The sequence below is a fragment of the Pochonia chlamydosporia genome, chromosome 2, assembly GCF_001653235.2.
Source record: "Pochonia chlamydosporia 170 chromosome 2, whole genome shotgun sequence".
NCBI classification, from domain to species: Eukaryota; Fungi; Ascomycota; class Sordariomycetes; order Hypocreales; family Clavicipitaceae; genus Pochonia; species Pochonia chlamydosporia.
Genome location: NC_035791.1, coordinates 6,249,906 through 6,276,983, shown reverse-complemented (window position 1 = coordinate 6,276,983; position 27,078 = coordinate 6,249,906). Strand labels below are relative to the sequence as shown.

General features: G+C 46.4%; 8 protein-coding genes across 8 annotated transcripts; 4 read left to right on the top strand and 4 right to left on the bottom strand.

Annotated features, from left to right (window-relative positions):
* Positions 1-2,793: 2,793 nt before the first annotated feature.
* On the bottom strand, positions 2,794-3,294 carry VFPPC_16856 (hypothetical protein; the record flags this gene model as incomplete). The annotated part of the gene is made up of 1 exon (XM_018294609.1): positions 2,794-3,294. One exon carries the CDS (start codon positions 3,292-3,294, stop codon positions 2,794-2,796), a length of 501 nt encoding a protein of 166 aa, XP_018137739.1.
* Positions 3,295-3,940: 646 nt separating this feature from the next.
* Positions 3,941-4,877, bottom strand: VFPPC_12049 (hypothetical protein; the record flags this gene model as incomplete). The annotated part of the gene is made up of 2 exons (XM_018290051.1): positions 3,941-4,612; positions 4,671-4,877. 2 exons carry the CDS (start codon positions 4,875-4,877, stop codon positions 3,941-3,943), a joined length of 879 nt encoding a protein of 292 aa, XP_018137738.1.
* Positions 4,878-7,187: 2,310 nt separating this feature from the next.
* VFPPC_14998 (hypothetical protein) lies at positions 7,188-7,634 on the bottom strand (the record flags this gene model as incomplete). Its single annotated transcript, XM_018292761.1, has 1 exon — positions 7,188-7,634. One exon carries the CDS (start codon positions 7,632-7,634, stop codon positions 7,188-7,190), a length of 447 nt encoding a protein of 148 aa, XP_018137737.1.
* A 1,559-nt stretch (positions 7,635-9,193) lies between these two features.
* On the top strand, positions 9,194-9,982 carry VFPPC_17461 (hypothetical protein; the record flags this gene model as incomplete). Its single annotated transcript, XM_022429168.1, has 2 exons — positions 9,194-9,656; positions 9,801-9,982. 2 exons carry the CDS (start codon positions 9,194-9,196, stop codon positions 9,980-9,982), a joined length of 645 nt encoding a protein of 214 aa, XP_022285805.1.
* Positions 9,983-11,519: 1,537 nt separating this feature from the next.
* Positions 11,520-12,137, bottom strand: VFPPC_12047 (hypothetical protein; the record flags this gene model as incomplete). Its single annotated transcript, XM_018290049.1, has 1 exon — positions 11,520-12,137. The coding sequence occupies one exon, from the start codon at positions 12,135-12,137 to the stop codon at positions 11,520-11,522; it is 618 nt and encodes a 205-aa protein (XP_018137735.1).
* Positions 12,138-16,456: 4,319 nt separating this feature from the next.
* On the top strand, positions 16,457-16,909 carry VFPPC_12044 (hypothetical protein; the record flags this gene model as incomplete). Its single annotated transcript, XM_018290047.1, has 1 exon — positions 16,457-16,909. One exon carries the CDS (start codon positions 16,457-16,459, stop codon positions 16,907-16,909), a length of 453 nt encoding a protein of 150 aa, XP_018137733.1.
* Positions 16,910-18,243: 1,334 nt separating this feature from the next.
* VFPPC_12043 (C2 domain-containing protein) lies at positions 18,244-19,979 on the top strand (the record flags this gene model as incomplete). Its single annotated transcript, XM_018290046.1, has 2 exons — positions 18,244-18,613; positions 18,667-19,979. The coding sequence occupies 2 exons, from the start codon at positions 18,244-18,246 to the stop codon at positions 19,977-19,979; spliced, it is 1,683 nt and encodes a 560-aa protein (XP_018137732.1).
* Positions 19,980-25,008: 5,029 nt separating this feature from the next.
* On the top strand, positions 25,009-26,051 carry VFPPC_17462 (serine/threonine protein kinase; the record flags this gene model as incomplete). The annotated part of the gene is made up of 4 exons (XM_018294608.2): positions 25,009-25,494; positions 25,544-25,643; positions 25,697-25,884; positions 25,935-26,051. The coding sequence occupies 4 exons, from the start codon at positions 25,009-25,011 to the stop codon at positions 26,049-26,051; spliced, it is 891 nt and encodes a 296-aa protein (XP_018137731.2).
* Between the last annotated feature and the right edge of the window lie 1,027 nt (positions 26,052-27,078).

Below are 27,078 nucleotides of genomic sequence, written 5' to 3'. Positions count from 1 at the left end.
AGCTTTATGCTGGTTACCAATTAAGAGAATGAACCCGCAAGGCTCTGAGTCTTTGGACCCAAGCGTTGCCAAAAGCCGTTTTGGGCGGTCTGACACTTGTAAAGAAACCTCATGGTTCTTTTCGGACAAACGCAACCAAGATGTGTGACTGCAGGGCATTTTGCTGTAGACTGCGGATAGAGGAGGTAGCATTGGCATGGGGCCTGGTATTTATACTGCTTTCGCATGAGGAGTACTCTTCGCAGCAGCCAGATATGGACGAAGTTGCTCTGTATGCGGCCTTATATAGCTCTCTCATTCATCTAGTATGTTCAGCACTGCACACTTCTGAGCGTTTTAAACTGCATGCAATGATGGCGCCAATGTTTTACATAATTTACGAATGCAAATCCTGCGGAAGATCTCGAGTTAGAGTCCACCAGGTGTCAAAAGACCTATTTAGTTGGCGACTATTGCTGCTCGGTATTGGCAGACCGAAGCGCATCTTTATTGATGATGTGTGTTCTCAATGCCGGCCTCCTCGCGCCGCCCGCCGCACAGTATCACTTGAACACCACCATTACGTTCATTCAGCCGATGTGTGCTCTCACCCTCCACCGCAGTACTTCTCAAATGCTTCGGAACTCCCAGGGTAGACCTCAAACAACGGACAAAGACTACAATACAGCCCAAAGGCGGGATTGCCGCGAGGACTTCTGGGGACTGCGTGTGTGAACGTAGCTTCTACACCTACGCATACTAGTGCATCATATCTCGACGTAAAACATCTCCATGGGCAATGGACAACATCAAATCAACAGGTGGAATATCGCAGCACATTCGTTCATCACTAAAAATGCTATGACCCCAGCTAGATGGCGGCCATTTGGCGGGCGCGCTCCTAAACTTAGCAACCTTGTAATTCACTCCTTGAACAAACATTCATAGTTTCTTCTCTGAAATACAACAGTTGTGTGTCATCTATGCATCAGCAATTTTCAAGAAACATGTCGTGAGATACTTTCCGGCCGCAGGCATAGATCAGCCAGTTTGGGCTGGCAGGCGCATCGAAGTTGTTGGAGGGCCAGATATGGAGAAGAAAGTCCTGTGTTGGGGCAGGGGAACAGGGAAATCGAAGGGTTTGAAACCGCTTTCTAGATTTTGTGAATCGCTATTTCACTACAATAAGGGCAACATTCCAGTTGCTTGGTGAGCAGATACGGTTTTGCAGCCTTATCCGTCTCGTGTACCTTAAGCACGTCCCTTCCAACGCCTCCACCGTGGCTATCAACACTCCCGACTTAACTGACCTCGAGGAGCCCCCACTGGAGATTCTCCACGTCGTTGTCGACCTTCTTCCACTCTGGGAGATCAAAGGTCCTTCCTGCACCAGCAAACGGCTCAGACAAGCTAACCCTGGGCAGCTGACCCTGGATCTTTTCGCCGCAGGCAAATGCTCAGCCCATCCAACTCGGTTACAGCGCACTGACCAAGGCATTCTTGTTTCTGTCAGGGGTCTTATGTACGCGACCCGAAATGGACTTTCTGGTCAGCCAAAGGTCTAATGTTCCTGCACGCTCGCACCGCTTTTGAGTCACGGGCAAACCGAGGGTTACATTGAACGGCATGTAAACCTTCGGATAAAAATAAAGAGTTCCGCCCCCGGATGGGTACGGGATTGGGTACTCTGATGTCCTCCGTCGCCCACGCCAGCTTAGGATTCCTGAATTAGTCAAAGTCCTGGACATACGATAAATACTCAATCCTATCATCTGTGAAAGTAGATGGCAAAAGCTAGACACACGGAAGAACGAGTTGGTGACACAACGGCGTGGTCCACGACGCGTGGAATATGTAGTCAAATTTTGTCGTCCTAACACTAGTGTACCAGAGCATTCTTTTAGCCCAGACTAGGCTAGGAATGTATTGCGTGCTGAACAGTAAGAACAAGTGGTTTTGACGAATGTTTTCTCATCACCAATAGACACCAGTTCGTCCGCTTTTAGACTGCGCCGTTCTGCACCTCACCCTTGGGGTGTGCATATTACATGTTGCACCTGGCAACTGCTTTGAGGTTCGAATGCCCGAACTGTAAAGCAGCTCCATACGACAAAGCCTTGGCGTTACAAGAGAAAGTGATCTCCATGCCCATCGGAGCCGAGCTGCCCATCCCGATGTAGGAGGATCTACTCTCTGTGATGCACAAGATCGGTCAGCTCCAGAAACGTGCCATGCTTCACCCACATCAGCCCCTCGCGAGCGTAGTAGCCAACTGAGCGTGCTACCAGTTGGTATATGGAGTTTCGCACACTATCAAAAACAAGAAGGACTAGAAAATTGATCGAATGAGCAGTTAGTATGACATGTAAAAAACAAAAGGCCATGTGAGATTCAGTTCTTGAAATACTTGCTCTAAATGCAACAGTTTTTTACAGTAGTGGTCCGTGCACCCGTCTTTTTCGATATGGAGCCGGCCATTCAAGACGAGCTAGCAAATAAAGCTTTGCAGCCACCGATTGTTCCTGAATCACTCCAGGGTGGCGCCAAAGTTCATCCACGACACACACCCCCGTGAGCACCCTGCTGGCAAACCCCTTGAGATACGCTTGCACAATGCGTTACAAATGACAACTTTGAGCATTCAGGTCACATAATCACACAAAAAGGGGCACGGAGTGAAGCAAATGATGACAAAGATTTGGTATCTGTATCCTGCCTAGACCATTGACTCATATTTCCCTGGCCACCATCCCCGCCCTGGTTCAATTGGACTGGTTGGGATATTCCTGGTTTGTTGCTTGGTGTACGTGTTCGCTAGCCAGCAGTACCTGGGCCAGACCTTTCATCGAACTTCTGCTTAAGTGGCGACTGACTCGCCTCGCTGCGCTTCGGGGGACCGTCGGAGCTCTCGCCTTTAACTAACTCCGCATCACCCGCGACGGATCTAAGCATGTTTCCCAGAAAGTAAATCTTTGGTAATAGTGGCTCGAGAATTCCTAAACGGCGTTGCAAGTAGTCAATTTCCCTGCGTAAAGCACCATTCTCTCGCGTTAATTGCTCTACCTCCTGCATCATCTGACTTGGCGTCAAATGCTCGCCACGCTGGATCCGGATTTTGCTCTTCCTTTCCTTGAGAACTTCGGGGCTGCGACTGAGTGCTGCTGTAGTCCCGCCTAGTGATCGGATGGTCAAATCGTCCAAGGTGGAAGGTGGCGGCCGATCAAAAGCCGAATCTGAATCGACAGCGGGGTGTTTTCCTGATGCAGTGTGGCGCTTACTAGATGTAGACCACCGGAGCTTCTTCCAAATTCTCATCACCTCTCGTTTCGTGTTCAGTCAAGATTCCCTCTCGCTTCCGGATGAATCCTCCTCAGAACAAGCTAAAGCCTGCTCTTAGCGACTGTCACACATAATAAGCTAACAGATTAAGGCCAAAAAAGGCACAGGAAGACCCAAAAGCGAGGCGGCGGACCTTGTTCACGTTCTTGTAGTCATGTAACCGAACAAGCCGAAATGGGCTGATATTGAGCTACAATCTCCTATGCGGGGCTGCCAGCATATTCCACTTGCATCGATGCAAGATGTTTTCTCCTAGCACCCTTTCAAAGAACAAAGTAAATATCATCATACTAAGAGTGCGGACGCAGAGCATTCCGGCCGGTCCTCCGCCGCAGCAGGAAAGCACCGCGAGTGTCATAGATAGTCTAGACGACCCTCCTCTCCGTTTGTCTCCAAAATTGGCTGAAGTAAAGATCAGCTGGTCTCGATGCAGGCCTCCGCGTCCCCCGACACCTCTGGCGAAGCATGTCCACCACCACCTACCCGCGCGAAGCGTATCGTTTCCCTCGTCCGTACCAACATTTCTCAAATGCTTCAAGTTTCGGGGAAGCTTGTGGCATTTTAATTACAAGTTCAAATACTAATTTACAGTCATCAAGTGGAACTATTTATTAATAACTGACTACCAATCCTCCAAAATTAAATTTGCAACTCGTCGCCTTGCTGCAGCTAGTGCTGCAGCTGCCGCTAATACACGAAGCTTATGGTGATTTTTGTCAACTCCCTTTGGGTCATTTGCAACGCGCACTGAGCTCGTCAATTTGTACGAGACTGTAGTGTCTCGTTGGAAAGAGAGCGGATGATCGTTATCCTGAGAGAGAATTGGCGTTTCCGAGCCAGACCAATTCACAAAATCCTCCTCATGAATAATGAGCTCTTCGCCATCGTAGCCATTGATCAGCTCGGTAACATGGAAGGACGACGTGGGGGTCATTGGTGCAGGCTGATCGTTTCTCTCCTGCTCAGAGAGGCTATCGGCGCCATCCGCAATGCAATGGTTGGTGCCATCAGTTCCAGGGATATCGTCAAAAGCTTCAACCAAGTCCCAGTCAGAGGTATGACCCATCTCATCCTCATTCAAAGATCGATCAATCGCCATATCTAACTCGTCACTCACGAGGGAGGGAGTCGATCTTGAAGACGTATTTTCTTCACCGATGTCTAGCTGTGAAAGGGAATCAACAATACCCTTCTTGGTGCTAGCGCTTGAAGCTCCTGAAATGATGATTGTGGTGCCACGCTTGCCCGATCGCAAGTCATAGGGCACCTGTTGCACTTGAACCTGATTATTGAACTACTTGAAAAGTCAGCCTTCTAAATATCCAAAGCGATGGGTAGCCGTAGTTGCGTACAATAGCCTGCAAATCTGGAAGATCGCGGCCTTCCGGGATGTGACAGCTGAGGCACCAACGTTGGTGCGTTGGCTCTTCGTAAAAGCCGCCGGCAATGATGTTAGCCTTCTGTCCCAATTCCACTCCCTTGCGCAGGTAGCTTGGGCCACGTTTTCGGGCAGTCTCCTTTTGCTTCTTGGTATGTCTACTTCGACGTTTCTGTGCCATGTTGAGCTATTTCAGGCTATAGTGATGGCCAATTACAGATAAATGAGTTCAAAATGTGAGCGTGTATAAGCTGGAGCAGTTACATACAGCTGATTCATAAGAAAGAAATCTGCAGAGCAATAAACAACCTTTTCGTACGGCAGATGCTACTAATATCACTTTTTATATACTCGTCCGTTTCTAGATCTTTAACTCATTGTGATCAAGTTGTGGCACTTCCTATCCATGAAACTTGCAATACAGCCACTTGGTGATATTTCTAGGCTCACCCTCTGGCGTGCGTTTTGTCCCGTCACGCAGCCAAAATTTGACACATTTGAATGGCTTGTGCTATTCCTACGCCCAAAAATGGCTGTTCCTCCGACCCAACCCACTTAGAGCTGGAGATACACCTCTAGCCGCCACGCCCTATTGTGCATTTTACATGTATTTCTCTGGCAATATGAGAATAGTGCCAAGTATCATGTTTAAAAAACAGAAAATCAGCTATACAGTAACTGTTGCCTTTCTATCCCTCTAGCATCACAAAGGCGCAAATTCTAAATTGACATAAGAGCTAAAGAGTCCCCCACGCTGCCAGCGCCGCCTGGTTCCTCTGAGTCAACTGAGTTAATGTCCCGAGTCCCCTAAATGCAGGTGGGCCATAATGGGCAGATGCCATGTGGGTGTATGCAAAAAGGTAAACCGGGTGTGGGTAAAATCCACTTGGCCCAATTCGGCCGGGGTTGCAGGAGTAGCGATGTTTGGGCGCAGGAACAGCACACCTCCATTTAGATGTGATCCAATTCTGGATGTGGCAAGGGAGGGGTGGCTTTCATCCCACGAAAGCTCAAAAGAGCTCACCTGTGCGTGAACCTGTTGGGCAAGAACAAGGAACTCCTGTGGGGATCTTTAAGCCCCCTTGTCTATGTTTCTTGCATGGTCTCTGTAACCCTGGTCTCTTCCCGGGCTTGAGGCACCCCCTGGGAATCAGGGTCTGGGGTTAGGATCCATTTGGGGACAATTCCAAGACCGGATGCCAGGTGACTCGCATGAACTTCCTCGTTGAGGAAGCCGACTACAGTCAAGAGTCAGTTGCTTATCTTGGTCTATTCCTCAGCACCATGTTCTTGTGATCTGGTCAATCTTCCGCGGGCTCATATTTCTTCAAGAATGCCTACGCACGGCTTATTGCGTCTTATTTCATTACATTATTGTTCTTTTCTATTTTATCGAACCGTGATGCTGAATATGGCAACGAATAGCAGTCTGTCGATGGCCATATATAGCTGGCGAGAAATATGACTGATTAGCCACAAACAAGTCAGATTGACAAGTTGCTCCAGCAAATTTTATCGCCTGACCTCCAACATCTTTCAAGTGGGTTAGCGTTTTAACAGAATACGTAAGGCCATGACTGAGTGGCCGAGGCACCACACCGTCATGACCACTGTGTCCCATGTATTGTTGAAGCCTATCCCTGCAATCCATGGATGGTTGAGTGTAGTGAATGCCAGAATGGAAATTCGTCTGTCGTCACCTGTTATCATTCGTTGCTGCACATTTGCAGTGCGCCATAAAATTGTGTCTCCCTGTGATCGTGGTGCCGTTTGTGTCACAATCAGCAGTACTCGCCAGCTAGTCGGAGGAGTATTAGGGCTGTTCACAGGGTATTGCTAGGAACGGAGACGCCAAATGAGGTAGGCGGCGATATGTATTCGATTGTTTTTGGGAGGGCGTCGATCTCCTGCTGCAGCTGCTTGCTTCATCTGTATTGACCATCAGACAGATATTTGCTAGACTAGCATTGAGTCCGCCTTGCCCAGAATACTTCACCGTGAACTTGTCGAAGAAAAGCCGTATGACACATGTTCGAGATTGTGGGCTCCCTGTGACGGATTGCTCAATCGTCTGCGCCGCGAAGGGAGTAATCAGAAGGCTGACCAAGCACTCTGCTTGGAGTGACTACCACGGCCAAGCACTCGCGGCCCCTTGGCCTGATTCGGGCTAGACACTCCGACAAAAAGTGGTCGTGCTGACAAAGGAAGCAGCTACAGCCACTTATCACGTCCGTTTAGCCGTGGACCCAAGAGCCAGACACAGGCGTGAATATTAAATGAAAAAAAAAAAAATTATATATATTTAGTTTAAAGCCAAGAAAGTAGCAGATTCGCTAACTGATTTGTTAACTTAGAGAGCCAAGCGGAACCGGGCCGTCCCACAGTCCACTCGAATGAGAGCGCCTTCTTGGAGCAGAGCGGGTAACCCCATCCTGTGGCAAACAAGCAGCCATTTTCACCCGTTGGCCAGAAACGAGGGCTGGGCCTTTGGTTACTCCATTGGACCAACATCAGCACCCCCTGTCTCGCCTCCACCAGTTCCGACAGGGTCACCTTGGTTGAGAGGTACAGGGGTGAAAGCCTGCTGAAAATTTGGTCCATAATGTATTGACCCTTGCAATTGGCTGGGTATCTGACCTTGTCTCTCTCGCTCGTAGTCTCGAATGATACGGCGCTGGGTGTCTATGAGCTCTTGTAAAACGGCGCATTTGTTGATTTCCCCATCTCTCTCCCTCTCCACGTAAAATACGACGCTGCGCAGCTGCTGTAATTCAGAGCGAAGCGAATCAGCCTCTTGTTTGTTGGCTTCGGCGAGGTGTCGCTGGGTGTCTGCGTATAGCCGCAACTGTTGGATTTGCCCTTGGCTCTGCACAATTGCGGTGGCGCAAACCTGGAAAATCTGAGAGCTCGTGTGAGGTTGACTTTGACTTGTAGACATTGTGGCGTTTGGCTGCTGACCTGGTTTTTCGAAGTAATTTTTCGTCGATATATCTTAGTATTTATATCTGATATGCGGACTGATGATTGCACAGCAGTTCTCGGCCGCAGTTCTCGACCACCAGCAATTCTGCAGTATACTAGAAAGTGAAGGACTATTCTTGCTACGGGTCTCAACAGTCACACCCCTCCAGTACCAGAGAGCCGGTAAATGAATTGTCGCATACATGCATCACGAACCAACAACATACATGGGCCTCCAAGGTGCCATAACTTGCCGCTCCGAGTTGCGACAGAATCTGCTGCGACTATAAATTCCAGTGATTTCTGCCTTCTTTGGACATTTGATTTCCAAACTACATTGTTCTCATCTTTTCAAGCATGTCTGGACAGGGTAATGGCCAATATCCCCCCAATTACCAGGATTTTGCTGGTCAGCCAAACCAGCAAGTCCAAGGGGCATACGGACAAGGCAACTTCCCCCCAAATGCACCACCTGTGACTCGTGGTTCAACTGGACAAGTTCCGTCAAACTTCCGGCAGCCGGCAGTTTCCAACCCTCAGCAGCATGTACTGCAACATCAGACGCCACAGATGTCGGGGCAGCAGATGTCAGGGCGAACAAACCCCCAGCCGGCGGTTGTCCATCACATGAACTCTCAAAATGGTTATTCTCCTTTGAGTTCGTCAAATAGCAATAACAATATCCGAAGCTTTGCTCCACAGCTGGGTGGTCAGTCTGACGTTATTAGTCCCCCTCATGTCAACGGCCAGCACTTAGAGCCATGTGAAGGAGATGCTCAAGTTGCAATACAGACAACGCATGATAGTACACCAGCCAACCTGTCGTCGCTTATGTCAGTTGATTGAGTCGCCTAGGTTTTATCCGTATTTTGGCCTAACTAATGTAACATGCAGACTTGCGGAACTGAGGAAACTAAACGCAATGTTTCAGCGACAAGAGGCTGATAGAGCCGGAATCATATTTGACAACGTGAGGATGCACGAAACCACGATGAGTTTGGGAATGAAATATGTTGAGATGCTCTCCAATATGTAAGATCTTTTGTCTTCATTTCTTATGTTCTTTTGCGACAGCAGCTAATCGCAAGTCAAGAGGTCTGAATGTCCAAAAACAGTGAGTCAAACACTCAGCATAGTAGTTTACTTGCCTCCAACTTGAGCTAAGAACAAGTCAGGTTCAGTTTTCAGACAGCTAGAAGTCTTCAAAACGATGCAGAGGCGAACTTCAACAACTTAAGTGGGCGATTTTCAGCAGACGGAAATGGCTACATGAGCCAGTCCGTCAACTTAGACCCGGAAAACATGGACCCGCAAAGCATGGGCCAACAAAACCCGAACCAGCAAAACGCAAGCCAGCAAAACACTAATCATCCAAACTTGGATCCGGCAAATATGAACAATCAAAACATGTAACATATATGAACTCGTACCTGCTTGGTGTTTAGCATATCGCATTTAGTTAAGAATTGACTGGCATTCACGTGCGCTCCTCTATCTACTGGTTCACTCTTAACCCATTGCATTCCACCTTCTACAATGCTTCGCCGTAAACCTGCATTCCAGCAACTCAATGTCGACGTGACCGCGTCGTACCCTGTCGTTTTGATCTGCCGGCACCCAAAAGAAGACTACTGCCCTGTCCCAGGAAATGCATGCGTTGATCCCAGGTCAACAGCGTGGGTAGGGGCATGCCGTAAGCCCCAGAATCGCAAATTGGCCGTGGTGCAAGAGGTGAAGAACGCGGGGCTACTAGATCTCAAATGTCTGGCACAAATTGCCGCCCCAAATGTGGCACGGGTTCATGCGCTCTATCATCAAGACAACAGATTCTTTGCGGCGTACGAATACATTGACTTGGACATAACAGAAATTGGCCCTCTCAGCGACAAAGAAATCGCCAATGTTTTTCTGCAAGTAAGAGCCCTACTAGCATTTCACTCTACTGCCAAGGAAGTAGCTCCTTCGCTGAACTGTCGCAGGTACTGCGTGGCATACAGAGGCTGTTAATACTGTCTATTGGATTTCGAATCGATTCTGTCCGAGCGAATTCGACTGGCGACGTCAAAATTGGTGAGAAACAATGCCCTCTTCCCCTGGCCACTTAAAGTTCTCACAGTGTGTAGTACTTGATTGGAGCTACGAGCCATTACAGGAACGACATACGCGGGCTGCAGGGCTGCCGTACATTGCATTGTATCTGCAGCAGATCATGGAACGTCTTGGTGGGTTCCGCCGAAAGTGGACGCAGTCTGCTTCGTCTTTTTTGGCGTTGCTCCAAGTCGGCCAGTTACCTGCCATAACGGTCAGCGCGCTACACATCCTTGATGTCAGCTACTTCTTGCTAATTGTCCAGCAGCATCCGTTTCTATCCCAGACCGAACCACTCCGACTGGCAGCATCTTTTGCCTTAAGAAGAAAACTCGCCGGCCTGTGATAGAATAGCTAGTGTAGAGACCCAAAGCCAGAAACAAAATGCCATAAATTTCCAATGTATGCATTCATATTGTCATTACAGCTTTTCGCTGCTATAAGTGCTAGGTCTCAAAACAATGGGGCGTGTAAACCTGTCGTGCTAAGACCTCTTGCGTCGACTTGCGACTCTCGACCAACCCACACAACGCTTGCCACTGTCACACTCATGAGCACAACAACGGTCACTGTTCGTCTTACCATTCACTCCGACCAACCCCGCCATTGTCAGCCCCCAGTGCAAAGCCTCCTGGGCCTCACAACTTATACCTCCGAGCCAGACCTCCTACCAGTTTTCTGATAAGGATCATCTTCATTGTGACTCCGGCGAGGAATTGGATTTACTGTTCTTTTGCGTTGACTTCATTTGATGCATGAGGCAATCAACCATCTTCTTGGTAAGTAAAATAAGTAGCATTTGAACTATGTCCTTGGTTTATTCGTCCGAAGTTCGTCTTTTGTAGCTAATACAGGGTAGGGGGCTAACGGTAGGTGAGATTGACAACGGCGTTTAGCAGGCTCGCACGGTGGTGATTTGCACCGAGCGGAACTACACAATGGCGTGGGGTGGCTCACGGGGCCGGGAGGTCCCGAAGTGCGGTCGGCTTTGTTTCGGCATGGGCGGAGGTTTCTCTATGTTTGCGGAGCAGTGGAGGCATGGGGTCAGTTTTAGTCAAAGATAGCAGCTTGCCGTCTTCATACGCGTTGACTTGTAACTTGTTGCGCCCCTATTCCTCCTTCGTGACAGTTCTGGTTTGACGATGGGAGGGACCGATTGGCTCGTCAGTGCCTCCGCATCGCCATCGGTTCATATGTCAATGATGACGAGTTCATTTAAATGGCGCCTTTCTAAGTAGCAAATGAATGGTTCGTAAGGAAAGTGCGTTGTGGCGGGAAATCTTGTATGTGGTTGGTCCCGACAGTCTGGTTCAGCCGCTTCAGGAAATTCATTGATCCAATGATGTTCCAGAGATAAACTTTTGTGTGGACGACGGTCGCAATAATGGTTACACTCCAAAAACTGGATGGGGTTATTTCTTTGGAATGAAATGTGACAAGTGATTGATCACACCGCGCGCGTAAAGTCTCGATTCTATTGGGTCTTTTCAATGATTTTTTGAGGCACTTCTTTTTCCTTCTCATGTTTTCACCGCCAATACGAGTTTATAAAGCGCCACATGCGTAATGACAAAATAGAACCAACACATTGCCCGGGGGTATGTAGCAGCAGTGATCGAGTCATGATATGTCAAAGAAACTCCAGTTCTGATTTTCTATTTTCACCCTCTGTTGGACATGTGATCATGAAAAATATTGTCCCTTCCGCCTCTACTAGATGTCTCCAGCCTGAAGCCTCAGCCATGCTTTTGCACAAAATGATTTTCGAGGATCCTTACCCTAGCAAACACCTTTCTTTTCTCTTGAGGGCATAAGATACAGTGGTAGAGGCCAGTGTGGAAAAACATCTCCGGCTTTGGTTCGTAGCCCCGCAGGTGCGGACGCAAAAGCTCCACAATCCGTGCCGGGAGAGGCGAGTCCCACCTGACACCCCTAGTGTCGTTGGGGTGATGTTGCCGGAGGTACCTCCCGAGGTGTTACGCCCAGCGCTAGAGGGAAGCAATGTTCGAAAAGAAGTCAGAGTAGCGCTTAAGTGAGGTGCTCTTATTGGCTGTGTTGGTGATAGTGGTGGTGCTGGGTCAGGGGTTGGCGCTGGTTGGTTATGCATTGGATTAACATCCCAGGCGGTTCGAATAGGAGGAAGACACAGCTTAGAAGCGTTCCAGCCAGGAATCCCCACCCCGGGAGGCATGTGCAATCGCTCTAGCAGTTCCGAATCCATTAATGTGGCGGCTCGATATGTACCGTAGCCGTACACAGCAGTCGCCAGTCCAGGAATGGAGGTGTTAAACGTGGTGGGCTGGCTTACAATAACTGGGTGTTCTGTTGTCGATGGAATTGGAGGCGGTACGCTTCTGAATCCATTCGGGTCATGCGCCCGACTAGGCACCATTTGGGCAGATACTTCTGGACTGTCGTTACCGACGCGAGAACCTTGTGTTGGATTCCTAGATGCATTATCATTCTGTGGGGAGTTAAAAGCGAATCGAAACACCCAACCGGGATTCGCAGATGCTGGGAGGTGAGCCACTCTTTAAGTGTTTCGTTACCTCGCACCAACGCAGTGGCTTTCCAAATTGGTTGGGCGACTTACGCCCTCTCCAAAATGAGTGTCGCTATTCGCAGCTGTCGCGCCACAACGCTACTAACGCTGTTGCAGCAGTAGCGCCCACACCATAATATAGCTACATTCTTAAGGCCACATCTTTACTGGTATTTGTTATGTAGATATGGGACTTATATTTCTATGTTATTTTACCGCACTATATACTATAAAATTATAGTGTAAGTGCACTATAAGTTGCTGGTAAATTATAAAGTGCGCTGTAAATTACGCTGTCAATTACGCTGCAAAATGCGCTGTAAAATGCGCTGTGCTGTGAAATGCGCTATAGAATGCGCTGTAAAATGTGCTGTAAACTTAAGTGTGCTATAAAGTACGCTATATGTTTTTGGATGTAGCAGATAACACTACCAATTTGGTACTTGTGTCATACTTAATGCTTGTGGGTGCGGATATTGCAGACTTGGTTAAATTTGGCTAGTAGCATCTGCAGCAGCGTTGGTGGCTTGTGGCGCAACAGCTGCGAATAGCGATACTCCTCCAAAATTACACCACTCCGGAGATGGGGCTACACCCTCGCAAGAATAACACGACCAACAGCCGTATGCATTTGCAAGATAACAAATTATGTTTCGGAGCCAGGATTCTTAGTACTGTTCGTAACCTGTAGCCAACCGATGACCACAGCCTTCCAGAGGGCCTCCAGGAGCTTGCTTATGAACAAACATGTAGGACGGAGCACAAACAACGTCAAGGAACGGGCTGAGAACCCGACCTACGAATAAAGCTGTCCTGAGAAATGTCTAAAGCTGTCGGCGAGTACAAGGACCAATCTCGCATGCAGTGTATTCGACGAGGGCTACGGCCAACGCACTCTATTCATTGCACGACTGTCGTGCTAGGATGATGCGACTTGGCGAATTGAATTTGGTTCAAATATAGCTCAAGCGGCCAACCGAATATACGCTTAGGAACCCATTAGAGTTGTGCTGAGGTGTAACATTATCGCCGCTAACTTATAGGTCAACTACGGCAGGCTATCGCGCCAATTCGATATGTCATATCGCAAAACGTGCGGACCACCACGCCAACTTACAGGCCACCATGGAAAGCCTACAAGTTGCATGTGCCCCGCAACATCCCGCAGATTGAGTGCCTGACAAGTAGTTGATGCTATTAAACAATATTACCACAACCTCATCAGATAGGCTGGATATACTTTCCGGATAGCGATAGCGCGACTTATGAATCTTTGTTCCACTATAAGCATTGTAATAAGAATATATCTCGCGTAGTGAAGCAGGCGACGAGTTACATTCTGTTCAGCCTCGAGTGCTGCGTGTTGCTTTTGGGTACGATCCGCGCCAGAAGTCGATGATCTAGGTCGCACAAGCCGTGTAGCAAGACTTGGTGTGTTATAGATATTATTTTAGAGATGCGGTATTGCAAGGTGTGATGAGAACGGTTGATGCAAGGAACCGGAAGTGTTTGCGACGTTAGGGCAAGTGAACATATCTACGAAAAAAGTTAAAGGAGCTGAAGGATTGGAGGAAGTAGCTTGTTTCTAGGTTTCAGATTGGTTGTAGGATTGTGAATTATTTGGGCTAGGCATACACTGTAAAGATGCATCGTAATATAGTAAGCTGAAATCTGTTCCGATGCCAAACCATATCTCATTGGTACAACGCGGTCAATGGCTTAAATAGTTGAACCTGAGAAACCGACAGACAAAATTGGACGAAATGACGCTGGGGCATGAAACGGATCTCGCAAGAGAGACTCCGAAAGCTAAGCTAGGCTTCACAGACAGTACCCTATATATTAATAGATGTGTGAAATAACATAGAGCTTGAAAGCTTGATCAAACACCTTGTCTACAACTACAATACAACGGACCGGATTGAGATATTATACATCATGTTCACAGTTCAGCTGTTTTTATACTTTCCACTTGACTGGAAGACTGGCAACGAACAGATTGATGGGGCAATAACCGCCGCGAGTCAAACAGCCTCAGGCCGAGAAACGATAACCATTACCTTGGAAGGTATGTGGGAAAGCCTCAAAAATTTGGGAATTTGCGATAGCCGTCTGCGCTTAATGGTTGAGTCTAGCCCTCCAGGTGCTATTGTGAAGGTCTTGCAGAGCTGCCGTATGCTGGAAAGACCTGAAAAGCCGCTCCTCTCGAGTGATTTGGAGGGGCAGAAGAATGTGGATGCAATAGCATCTACACAGAAAATGATAAAGTCTCTAGAGATAACGGAGAAGGAAATCACGAAACGAATCTCAACAAAATTGAGAGAAGAAAGAGACCTCCACGAGAGGCTGCAATTCCTGATTGGTAGAATTGCAGACATACAGCAGAAATTGGACGAAAGCAGTTGGGATGCAGCAGAGCCAGAAAGAGGCATTCGGGAAGCGGAGGAGGATTTGTTCGCGTTGGAAGACTAAGTTACTGTTTTGTTTCAACAGCAAGGGTGAGCACATATCTGCTTTCTGACTACGCCCCTAATGCCAAGTATACAGGGGCCCAGGCTCAGTGTCTGCTAACTTACTTTCTAAAAAGATAGTTCTTACAGGACACCTGCACATACAAGAAATAGTACTATTTACGAAGTGGACGCATACACATATGTATAAAGGTGGCTTCTTGAATTTCTTGCTCAATGGTCTACAGCGTGATTCAACTTCCTCAGGATACGCATTTAAAAATGAATTTAATGGAGGATTATCAAAGACTCAAGAATGTTTGCTTCATATTAGAGCAGGATCTAAACAAAGCGCATCAGCGCAACGAGCTTCTTCAATCGTTGGTGTTGGACTTGCGTGCGAAGCTCCAGGAAGAAACCCTCAGTCGGCAACTAACTGAAAACGACCTTGACTTCCACAAAGACAGTCTTCTGGAAAAGAACAAAGAAATTAAAATGCATAAATCGGCGGTTATTGCCTCACATCAAGACGTGCAGATGCTAAGGGACTCGAATATCGAGAAGGACGTGCTTATTCGTGCCTTGTATCAAGGTATGGGCGACTTAAGCGTCGACCAACATTTGGCAGAAGGTACCGTCTCAAAGAAGAGAAAAATACGCATATAGTTATACTGTAATAGATGTTAAACAGTAGCCACTTCAGTACCGTATAGGCTAGATTGCTATAAGACAGTAATTTCGGCTAAGGTTGCAATGTCCTCACCCAAAAGAAAGAAAGAGGGATATTCGCTCAGCTACTATAGACCGTATACTTTAATCTGATCTCCTGTTTCTCATTTTATAATTTATCTATAAACTATGCTGAATGATAATTCTGGCTACTCTGCTGATATTCCTGCAGGACTTGTGCAATACGGCCTACCATAAGGTCAGACTGAAATATCTGCGTCCCCTGGTTCAAGATTTGCTCGTCGGCTTCCGCTATCTTTCGTTCAAGTTCTTCTATGCGTGTTTGAGACGCGAATATATCATGTTCCAGCTGCCGAATGTTGTCCATATACCAAGCTTCTTCCGCAGATGCGCCACAATCAACAGGCATGGTCGTTTCGTCACGATTCACAACTTTGACGTCCTCCTCTATTGTGTTCAATGCCAATTCAGCAGGGTTAAAGTTGGAATTTTTTAGACACGCTTGAAATCCGTTACCGAGAAAGCGCATAAGATCTTGGCAATCACCAACGTTGCATCTGCTCAGTGGCTTACGAAATAGGCGCTTCGCCTCAGGTTGAAGGATCCTCCACCGATATGGTGCTATTGCTGGAGGACAAAGTCTCACTTCGAAAGGCGCAACTGTGAGTCCTGTCTGCGCTTCTAATGCAGATGTTAGCCGCCAGGAGTAATCATTTTGTCGTCAACCATGCAAGTACCAATATGAGTAGCAAGAATTTCTCGGCATTCTTTCCGAAGTCTTTGCCTTGTCACGTTGTTGGGAGGTGGTGTAAACATGTTGTAAAGTGAAAATGAACAGATATTTGCTCTGGGCCAAATGTTGCAGGCGGAGTGAGACACATGGTGTTCAGCACTGACGAGATATACTGTACCTTTCCGAAGCCGGTAGTTTTGGGAGGCTTTCGAGCGTCCAATTATGGCTCTAAAGACAGAATATATAAACCCTCGATTTGCGGTGCAGAGGTTTGTTGTCATTAATACATTCTCATAATGGTTTCAAACTCTACTTCTGCCCACACGAGGTGTGACTCGGGCTCAAAAAAGATGCAGGAGAGTTCTCAAACAGCTGTCAATGTGTTATTAGAGATACCCGAAGAAAGCAGTTCACAATCTTCTGCGATTTCCGTGCTCCTCCTATGGTTTGCAACTATGTACAGAGCATGCCGATCAGTCAAGGTTCCGGTGCAACAACATAATGTAGTTAGTGGGCTTACAACTCTGTATGAGAGGACTCTGCAGATGACCAGAAATACAAAACTTCTCCATGGGCTTCCTACAGACTCAGGCAAAATCTTAATTCTGGTCTGCGCTGTATGGGTATGCTGCTTTAGTTTTGTGTCATTCGCAATACGGCTGTTTTGGTATTTGCTAGGCTCGGCCGTTCAAAGTGTATTCTTCGGGTGTATTGCATACTTTATTATAACTAAATATATGCAGGAATAGGGCGGATTTCGTAGTAAATTATACAGTATCTAGTATGGTTATATGCTTTAAGAGCAAAAACCAAAGCTGTGGGGTTCTATCAGAACTAGCATTTCTAAACAGTCGTGTTGTGACAACTGTCAAAGTGCACAGGCCAAAAAAACACCACAAACTAGTTCTGTGGACAAGGGACTACCTAGAATTTGCTTTATATCACAAGGTCATATTATACCAGTGTCCTGTTTCTATTCCTAAGAAAACACCAAACTGTGTTGAAGTTGAGATCGATCCTCTACGGATAAATTCGCTTTCTCCAGTTCCATAAGTTTAGCATTGCATACAACTTTAAATAAGTTAGTGAATTAAAATTACTATACCTATGTCTTATTTAGAAAGCTTCCCAGGACTCTAAAGCATTATTTTTAACCATAGAAAATGGATTGTAGAACTAAAAGTTGAGGCATCTGTCTGAGATTGACCAACCTGCGGGGATCTGCAGTCTTGATATTATGTCAAACGGTCTTTGAGCGGCGTGAGAGGAAAATATACAGCTAGTGGTGGCCTTTTCATGAACATAGAGTAGAGGAGCCGCGTTGGCTCGGCGACTAGGTCACGTTTGCGCACAACTCTCAGTCTCTGTCCATCTAAGATGCTGCATGGAGGCCTCAAATCAGGATATAGAGAGTTCTAAGACGTGTGGAAAAGTATTCGACGATGTGAGGCAGCACTGTCCCCTTTGCGACGCAACCATGCAGGTTAGTGTCGAATGGATGGGTAACCTGCACGAATGCTTCGTTAACATACAAGACATAAAGGGCTGCATGAAGGCTACAGCAAAAAGTAGCCGAGGAGAATTTTTCGCACGGGATGTTTAACAACCACTTTTGATGGAAATCCGTTGTCAACCTTTCAATGTTTGGGCGGCCCTGTGCTACCGGTATCGGTATTATGCCGGTATTTCTGTAATTACTGTACTATAATCCAATGGAATCATCTGTTTGCTATTAAGCCATTTTCTTCAGGTTCATGTCTACCTACATTGGTCAAAATTTACAGCCATTACCCGCCAGTCTCAAACTTTTCCCTCAATACTGTGCCTCGTCGGGCGATCCACAATGTAGCGGAACATATAGAGTATAAGCAGTAAAATGTGACTTTTGTGAGTGAATGTACCTAATGTCGTTGATGTTTGCGTTCATCTCTCTGCAGCCACTATAGCTGCTCTCCATGGTTATGAATATGTGGTGTCGAGTTCTGGCTCCATTCAGCAGCATCATGTTGTCGACCAAAGAGTATTTATACATCTGCCGTCCCCGCTCAGTTATTTCAATACTTCCGAGACCCATCAATCAAACATGGCAGGAACTGCAGCCAACTCTATTCCTTCGCAAAAAGGTAATACAACAACCGATGGCGGCAAAAAATCTCAGCCACAAGGTGGTCTGCCGACGCCCGAGACTACCCCTGAGCCCGACGTTGCTAGAACTGAAGCCGATAAGGCTAGAAGAGAGAAAGAAGTAGAAGATGAAATCAAACGCATCATCGGTAGTAATTCCGATACCATTATTCTTGGAGTTGAGGCGAGTTCATCTGAAAACGATCGTATTCGTGCCTGGCAAAAGCTTGGGTGCAAGATCCACCCAGATTATTGTGGCTATACGGATAAGGGGAAGAGCGAAAAAGAGAGGTTGGAGTACAAAATTATAAACAAAAAAGCATTCAATAGTAAGGATTGGGGTTAATTATGAGAATGGGACTTGTGACTAACATGAAGACAGAACTTGCAAAAGCTGCTGAAGAACTTGATGTTGAAGATAGGTGGATTAGTCAAGTGAACCTGTGGGATGGGACCAAAGACCTCCTGGCAGAATCGCTGGATGATGACGGCGGAAGTGAGGCTAGTGGGGACCCTGACTCTGAAATGAATGAGGACCCGATCGCGGAACCCCCTGAGCGAGTGATTCAGATTTATGAACAGGCAACGCCCTTTGTCCAGAAGCTTGCTGAGGATCCTAATGATTCTGACGCCAACAACGGACTTATGGCGCTAAATAACGAGATCTTAGGAGGTAATATTGCTCATAATGCGCAGTATGATGGCCAAGAAAACATGCAAGTTTCTCAGCAACAATGGGAAATTCCAATAGCCTTTTTCCAGCAACACTACACAATGATCCAGAAAGCCTTAGCTCTTGTCAGGGCCAATCCCAATGATGAGGGAGCGAGAAAACAAGCCGAGACAGAACGGGATCTGATTAAGCTGCTTGTTCAGAGAAATCACTTTCCCAATGCCTGGATGTTGACGGTCGAGTTACCCGCCAAAACTGTGACGCCACCTCCGCCGGACAGAAGCTCTACATCTGCCAGCATCAACTACCCGTGGCCCACACTACCGACTGATGACGGACTCATCGTGGGCGTAAGAGAGCGAAAAATTGGTGGTGCTCTAGTGTGCATTGAGACCAACAAAGGCGACCGTTTAATAAGGAGACTCGAGAGCGCTGCGGATTTCGGACAAGCCAAAGTAGACGAATACATGAAAATGCCAGGCTATAAATCGCTATCCAACACCAACATAAAGTTATATCGCAAGGATGAGGCCAGACTTAAGAACCTGCATTGGGTTACAATGTCAGTAATCCAGAATAAGAACACCGCTAAGGGCAAAATGGATCCACCAACATATTGCTGCGTGGAGCTTGACTCGCAGTTAGAAATACTCACATTGTCAAATGTGTGTAATGCGCTAGGGAGGAAGAATGGTCGAGCAGCAATAGAGAGGGTCTGCGAAGATCATGGTATACCCGCACCATGGAATAGGCTGCCACAGAATACGTACCACAAGTCCGACAGGGACGGACCTAAGAAGCCCGCGGCGGAGAGATGGGCCGAGGTTGATTCCTTGGTGGCTCCGGCGCACGGTACATTCGTCAATAATCCCTCGAACGGCGGTGGCTTGACCGACCCCCGTGTTGATGTAATGGCCGACAAACTAGACAGGTTGGAAAAGACTGTGGCCAATTTGGTAGGCGTATTCCAGAAACTTGCTGAAGGCGGTCGCATCGAGTCGTCCATGTTCGTGACTTCGTGAGTCGATCAGGTTTCTTTTAGAGGAGACTTTTGTCGTTTGGTGCCAGGGTACATAAGTCGAAGTTTCATTTGTACTACAGACCTCTTGTCTCGTCGCAACGAAATTAGCTGCTTATTACCTCTTGGATTGTTCGTGATTTCTTTTAGTTTTCTAGATAATTGAAGTTTTTGTAATGTAATTAAGTTTTATGCTTCCTGATGTAACAACCATACTTGAATTGTAAACCTCTCAGGGGCAGATTCCGGCAACAAGCCGCACAATTGATCGCAAAGCATTTGAAATCATGTTTAGGGGCAGTTGTCTCTTTGTCTATCTTTCTATGGCTCACTGGGTCAAATTATGCTTCTTGAAATTTATAAGAACCCTGGCAATCTAACAATACGGTTGGCTTCTCAGCTCACCGTTAAGAATTCGTCAAAATCTCTACCATTGAAGTGGGTGCAGAAATATTTGTTTCAGCCATTAAGATGTAGCAGTATTATAATAATTCTGAACGCTCCTTCGACGAGTCAAGCTTGCATTACAATGATAATGCTCACCCGGCCTATCCAGCTGACTAGTATCCATAAGCTGAGTTTTTTAATGTGCTTCCAAGTCTCGTAACCCTGGTAGTATGGACTAATTACTTGGATTTGAAACACCGGAGTTCTACAGTTTTCACTGATTACGTCACGCTTATTGTATGTTAGTATTGTCTAGTCTGTTTAGTTATAGTCGTTTATATTTTCTTTGAGTCACTAACGAATGCGAGATATAGATTGTTTGCAGTACCGGTACCGGTCTGATCTATAAGAATTAAAACATGCGTCCAGTACAGTACTGGCTTTGGGTAACGTGGCTCTCGGGGAACCGAAAGAAGAGTCGGATTCCTTTGCTATATTTTTATACTGTATTAATAATACTGTAGCTCCCGAGACTCTACAAATTGAGTCAGGTGCGTATCGGAAGCAATACCATCAGACGCCGCTCGATCCTGGGAGCAGGGATCCCAAATTGGTCGCCAGCTGATCTTGAAGTATAGCCCCCAAACTGGACCCTAGCCGGTTCTTGAAGTACGCATCCCAGGAAGGACCAGAGGTCGGAAATAGATGCTGGTTTGTCCCAGGAGCAAAGATCCAAAAGCGACGTTACTCCTAGAAGTATAGATCCAAAATTAGTCGCTAACTAATCCTAGGAGTATAGATCCCAGGAGTATAGATCCAAAATAGGCGTTCACTAATCCCAGGAGTACAGATCTAAAAATAGGCATTTGCTAATCCCAGGAGTACAGATCCCAGGAGTATAAATCCCAGGAGTACAGGTCCCAGGAGTACAAATCCCAGGAGTATAGATCCAAAATAGGCGTGTACTAATCCCAGGAGTACAGATCCCAGGAGTACAGGTCCCAGGAGTACAGATCCCAGGAGTACAAATCCCAGGAGTACAGATCCCAGGAGTACAAATCCCAGGAGTATAGATCCAAAATAGGCGTTTACTAATCCCAGGAGTACAGATCCCAGGAGTACAGATCCCAGGAGTACAGATCCCAGGAGTACAGATCCCAGGAGTACAAATCCCAGGAGTATAGATCCCAGGAGTATAGATCTAAAAATAGGCATTTGCTAATCCTAGGAGCAGAGATCCTAGGAGTATAGATCCAAAAATAGGCATTTTCTAATCCTAGGAGTACAGGTCCCAGGAGTACAGGTCCCAGGAGTTAAATCCTGGAAGTATAGATGTAAAATGCGCGTTTACTAATCCCAGGACAATACTTGCGTTCTATTTCGAAATTGTACTCCTAGGATCTATACTCCTAGGATTAGCAAATGCCTATTTTAGATCTATACTACTAGGATTTAACTCCTGGGATTAGTAAACGCCATCTCCTAATGATCCCAGGAGTAGAGATCCCATTCAAAATAGGACGTGAGCTAATCCGGGACCCAGGAATAGAGATCACGTCGCCAGCTAATCCCAGGAGTAATTAAAACTAACGCGAGTTAAGCCCGGAAGAGCTGATCCCAAGAGTACTGATGCCTGCAACGTCCAAAATCGGTTCTGATCTGTCCCAAGAGTGGTCTCTTACAATTGACAATGTTGATCCTGGAAGTATCTCCCCTAGTATCCTAGAAAAGGAATACCATTGGCTTCAATCTGTAGTCTACATTTCACTAGCTTGGTATATTAATGTAGAGTCATTCAATTTTTAACGACGTAGTACAATCCTAGGAGAGGTTATCGTACGACTTCTTACACAATACAAAGTGCGCCAATGCTGTATGAGTCTATATCACACGAGAAAGTAAATATGTCGTTCGAGAATGCTACTAAATCCAGACAGATGCTCCAGAAGTAACAATGACTGATTTTACGAGTCAAGGAATCGTATTTTTCACAGGCATGGTAGTCACCGAGAAGTAAAAAGCTATTCTCATGGTCGACTCAATGCGAAATATACGTTGCGGAGTAGCCTGCAGGGAGCCTACGTTGGGGTAACCTCCGATACAATGTAGGGGATGGTGTCCAGAATTTACCTCGCCATTAAATGTTATATAAAGAAGCCAGCGACATATTATTCGCCTTCTAAATGTAATGGTTTCACCCATGCTCGAATCAGTATAGTACCTGTGAGTTGTATGATTCAACATACTCAAGATGCCACGAGAAAATAAAGGGGACAAAAGACGCTGGCAAACCCGTCAAAAAGATATAGACTGCTACTGGACAGGTCGCCAAGCTTTTTTGAAAGGCAACACAGACGAAGCGGACCTACACTTTGATCAAATTTCGTCGTTTCACGGTCAAACATATGCTAAAAAGCTCCTCGACAATGAACACCTCGACATTGCTGAAGCACTAGACAAAGTCCTTTCTGCTCCCGGGCTGCGAGCTGGATACTGGCCGAAGCTTGTACATAAAGTGATCTACGTAAAGTGTAACGAGGTGAGTAAATATCTTTCCCTTGGCGTCTTAATACTTTATTATTTGTCTTATCTTACGGGTTGTATAGCAGATTGTCGCATATTTGGAGCTCATAAGAAGTACATGGGACTTCATAGCTGGTCCCGCCACCATCGAGACCAAAACCGTACAAGCATTGGAAAACAAATGTCCAAGATATTCAACAGAAGACAGGCAGAACATAGTCAACTTGATCGATAGAGCTGAAATCTTTGAACAATATGATGCGTCGTGGCGAAATGACTTGAAACGAAGGCTGACACAACTTCCATTCGCTATTCCATCCCTGGATTCGTTTTTTGACGATATTAAAATTCTGGAGGATTGTTCACGATCGATGAGCAATCTGTTTGACAGGAAACAACATGAAACATTCACGTCGGCCCTTCGGCGATCATACTTTGGAGATAAAAATTGTTTTCCAGATAGGCAGGCTGATATTTGGCTTATCGTATTACGATTTTACTCGAAGACGCAACCACCGCCTAATCGAGCGAAAAGGCAGCTGCGAGAAAAACCCAGACCCGGCTCGCCTGATAGAATTATTTTACAGTTCATGTCAACTTCAGCCCAACAGCTAGGGTTCAAATCTGTGAGGTTGTCGAACCTTGCAAACCCTTTAAGTGACTCCACGACGGAACCTCGCCACAATAGCTTGATGCTAGCCAGTTCATCCTCACCAAATTTCGTCCAAGAAGAAAGCGTTTTATACAGATCTGGTTATCCAGATGTAGAGTCCTTCGAAAGTGATCAATTCTACTTGAGTTGGGACAACTTTAATAACGATGCTACTCCAGGAATTCATATGAGTACTTTCAACCGGCTGAGGGGACTGTGTTTGGCATTCTTCCGTTCTGCTACCGCGACCTTACCATTGTTTCCCCCAATAGACTTGGGAGTGGCCCAACTTGGTGCTCTCCCAACAGAGACAGCACAGAGTCCCTGCAGAGAGAACGTTGTTGCTCAGGTAAACCAGGAGCAGTACGATGATATTCAGATGCACATTGCCGACCAAATCATCCAGCAGGATGAAACAAGTCCCCTAGCAAAGCGAAAGGTGGAAACGGAAGGGACCGAATGCATTTGCTTCAAGGAACATAAAGGATACGGATGGAGAGATGTGGAAAAACTTCAAGGCGCCAATAAAGACAAGGTCCGCGATGTAGCTACCGAGCTATTTCGGAAGTATTATTTGATCCAAGTGTTTTGGAACCATAGGAAGCACACGGTCGAATTGAGTACTATCGCCATAAGCGATTGTTGGAAGAGTGCACAAAATTCTGGAATTAATGCTGTTTTGCTGGTAAGTAAACGAGAAGAAGAGTTGGATCTCGACTTTTTGGCAGATAGAGCAATGCACTTATATGCTGAATAATTACTGCTACATCGAGCAGATCTGACTTTGTTCGTTTCATTCTGCTGATGCTCATGCATATATATGCTTACGTAGTTGCTTTAAATCACTTGTGCTCTAGTATTCCAATGTCATGCCCGGTTGATAGAATAAAACACCGTAAGGCGATGCCTCAACGTTTCACCTTCATGGGATGGCTACATAGCATTAAAGCTTCCACCACTAGGCGCACAGCGACCTGTTGAAAAGCGCTCGTTGTTCGTTTGCCATCGTCTAGTGGGCTGGCGGTGCTTGTCGGGTTATACAACGTCCATAATGGGTATTTTCCCCACAAAAGTAACTGTAGCAACTCATCCAAAATCTGCTCCAACTGAGTGGAAACAGCCAGTTCCTGGCGCAAGTAAAAGATTTGGTGTGGTTGCTTGTCATAGGGTCAGATGTATAACAGATCAAACGACGATGGTCCTTTACTAACCGTCGTGGATTAAAGTATTTACAGGAGTTATTCTATTTGCATCTTAGTGTTTTTTGTTATTAATATTAAAGCACTGTTTGTTTCTGATTTTTGGTTCCATTGCAAAGTCGAACACTATTGGTTCGGAGCATTGCTTCCGTCTCAAAACTTCGACACTTGCTTCTCTTGGCTGAGTTTTGGGTAGGTCCTTAGGCAACTTGGACAAATATAGAGCTTGAGATCTGGTGACTAGTGAAGCAGTACAGTTGCTTCAACTCGCCATGAATAAACGTCGGTGCACACAACTCGGCGAAGGTTATGTGGGAGAAAACTCTACAGATTCAGTGTCTGCGGGAAAGCCAGCACCGAGCCCCACCTACGGCCAGCCACGGACCGCTGGACCTGAGCCCGGGAGACACAGTAACGGCAACCTTGTGGCAGTTCGGGATCGGATGGGAAAGGGTGCCAGTCAGACTTGGCGCAACTCTAAAGAAATCTACTACCTTTCGGACAGAGAGCTAACATTGGCGGTTTCTAACGGCCGCCGTGCCCATTTGCGAAAGCTGGATTTGACAGCGGAAGCTTTGGCTCGGTTTGCCATCGGTCGCGATTCTAACGCTGAACCCAGGATTGTTGAGGTCGTGGGCGTTTTCGATGTTTCGAGTCTTCACTATATTTTCCTGGAGGAAATGCAAATTAACCTCAACCATGTCGTGCAGTGTGCTATTTATCCGACAAACTCCGAAATGGTCGCCATCCTGGTACAAGTATGCTCCGGAAATGACACATGGTAATTATGAGCTAAGTAGTTGTCAGATTTTAGACGGCTTAGTGTTTCTTGCGAAGCACAATTTAGGGCATGGGCGGCTGGACTGCCATACGATCTTTGCAAACCTTCAAGGTCATGTTAAACTTGGTATGCTCTCCTTGTGCAACTTAAGATTACGTCAATCGGCTAATGTTTACCAGCAAATCAAGAATACTTTCAAGAAATGACACCTGAGATTGGCGTGTTAAACGCAAGGGCTATGCACAAAATCACACTAAGGCTAATGTATAAAGATGATCCGAAAATCGAAAATCAACGTCAATGGCAAAGTTTCCACAATTTTGTTGACATGGCCGCATCATCCGACTCTGCAGTCAAACTCCGCGAGGTAAGCGGCCTGACTTTTGCACCCTTGATCTTAGCTCACAGTAAGAACAGGAGGGTGTTTTAAGCTCTTGCTGGACAAAAGAGTCACTTGTGGGGCTTTTTGCTTTGGCTGAGGTGAATAGTACGCGGCGTTACAAGGTTGTTTCAGAGGAACCCGGAAAGAGCTAGTGTAGGCCAAGGAGCTAGAAAAGCAGTGTCAATACAAGTATTAACTGTATGCAAAATGTCGAGTTCAATAAAGCTTCTGTGATACAAAAAGTTTTGTAAGTGTTTTGCTCCTCGTTCTACAGTAACTTCCGTGAGCTCTATTTGGTAAAGCACATTGAAAATTCACAGAGTCCATGGCCAAATTCGAGGCCATGAGAGGTTGGGTAGATAGTCGACGTAGTTGAATATTTGAGTTGCGGTTAGTTCTCGCCAATGCACTCAGTAAGTCCCTTAGTGATACCTTCTGATGATGGGAGCCAAATTTGGCCGAGGTAAGAAAAGTTAAGTAAGTTAAAAGTCGAAAACCTGGACGAAGGGCTTTTAAACACTTTTGGTGCTTAATTTGATATGCCAGTCCCGGAATTGTATCAGATATATATTCTTTGTCTCTTGACTGTTTTTCTTCTTTGTTTGACCAACTCTGTGATTCCCAATGCGAGACTTAAGACGTGGGCAGTGGCTGGGAGAAACTTCCTCCTTCACAATGTAGTCAAAAGGCATGCACTGATAGGCCCCTGGAGTCTTCGGAGTGTGTTACTTCATATTTCCTACGTTGGAGTCAATCTAGTATGTTTATGCTCTGTTTGGCAACGAGGAAACTCGAGTACAAAGCTGGTCGCTGTTTCCTCCTTGGATGAAGCTGCATCTCAAGCGGCTTACCTTGCCATAGCGAACTTGCTTCCGTTGTTCATCGCACCCAGCCTGTTTGCTATGGCTGATCTGGTCAACACCTCCGCTCGAAGCTTCACTGCCGTGCACCGAGCTACAGGTGCCATGTCAATCTGTCTTTGCGTATTTCACGCCACGGTCAAATTTGCGGTCAAGCCTTCTATCCGCTTGATCGGCTCGCCAGATATCGATAAGATCATGGTAAGTTATATTCTAATCGAAACATAGTGAGAACTAAAATAACAACTGCAGATTATAGTTTCCATCACTTTAATTCTGATTGCATCCATCGTCAAGAAACTGTCTTATGAGGTCTTCT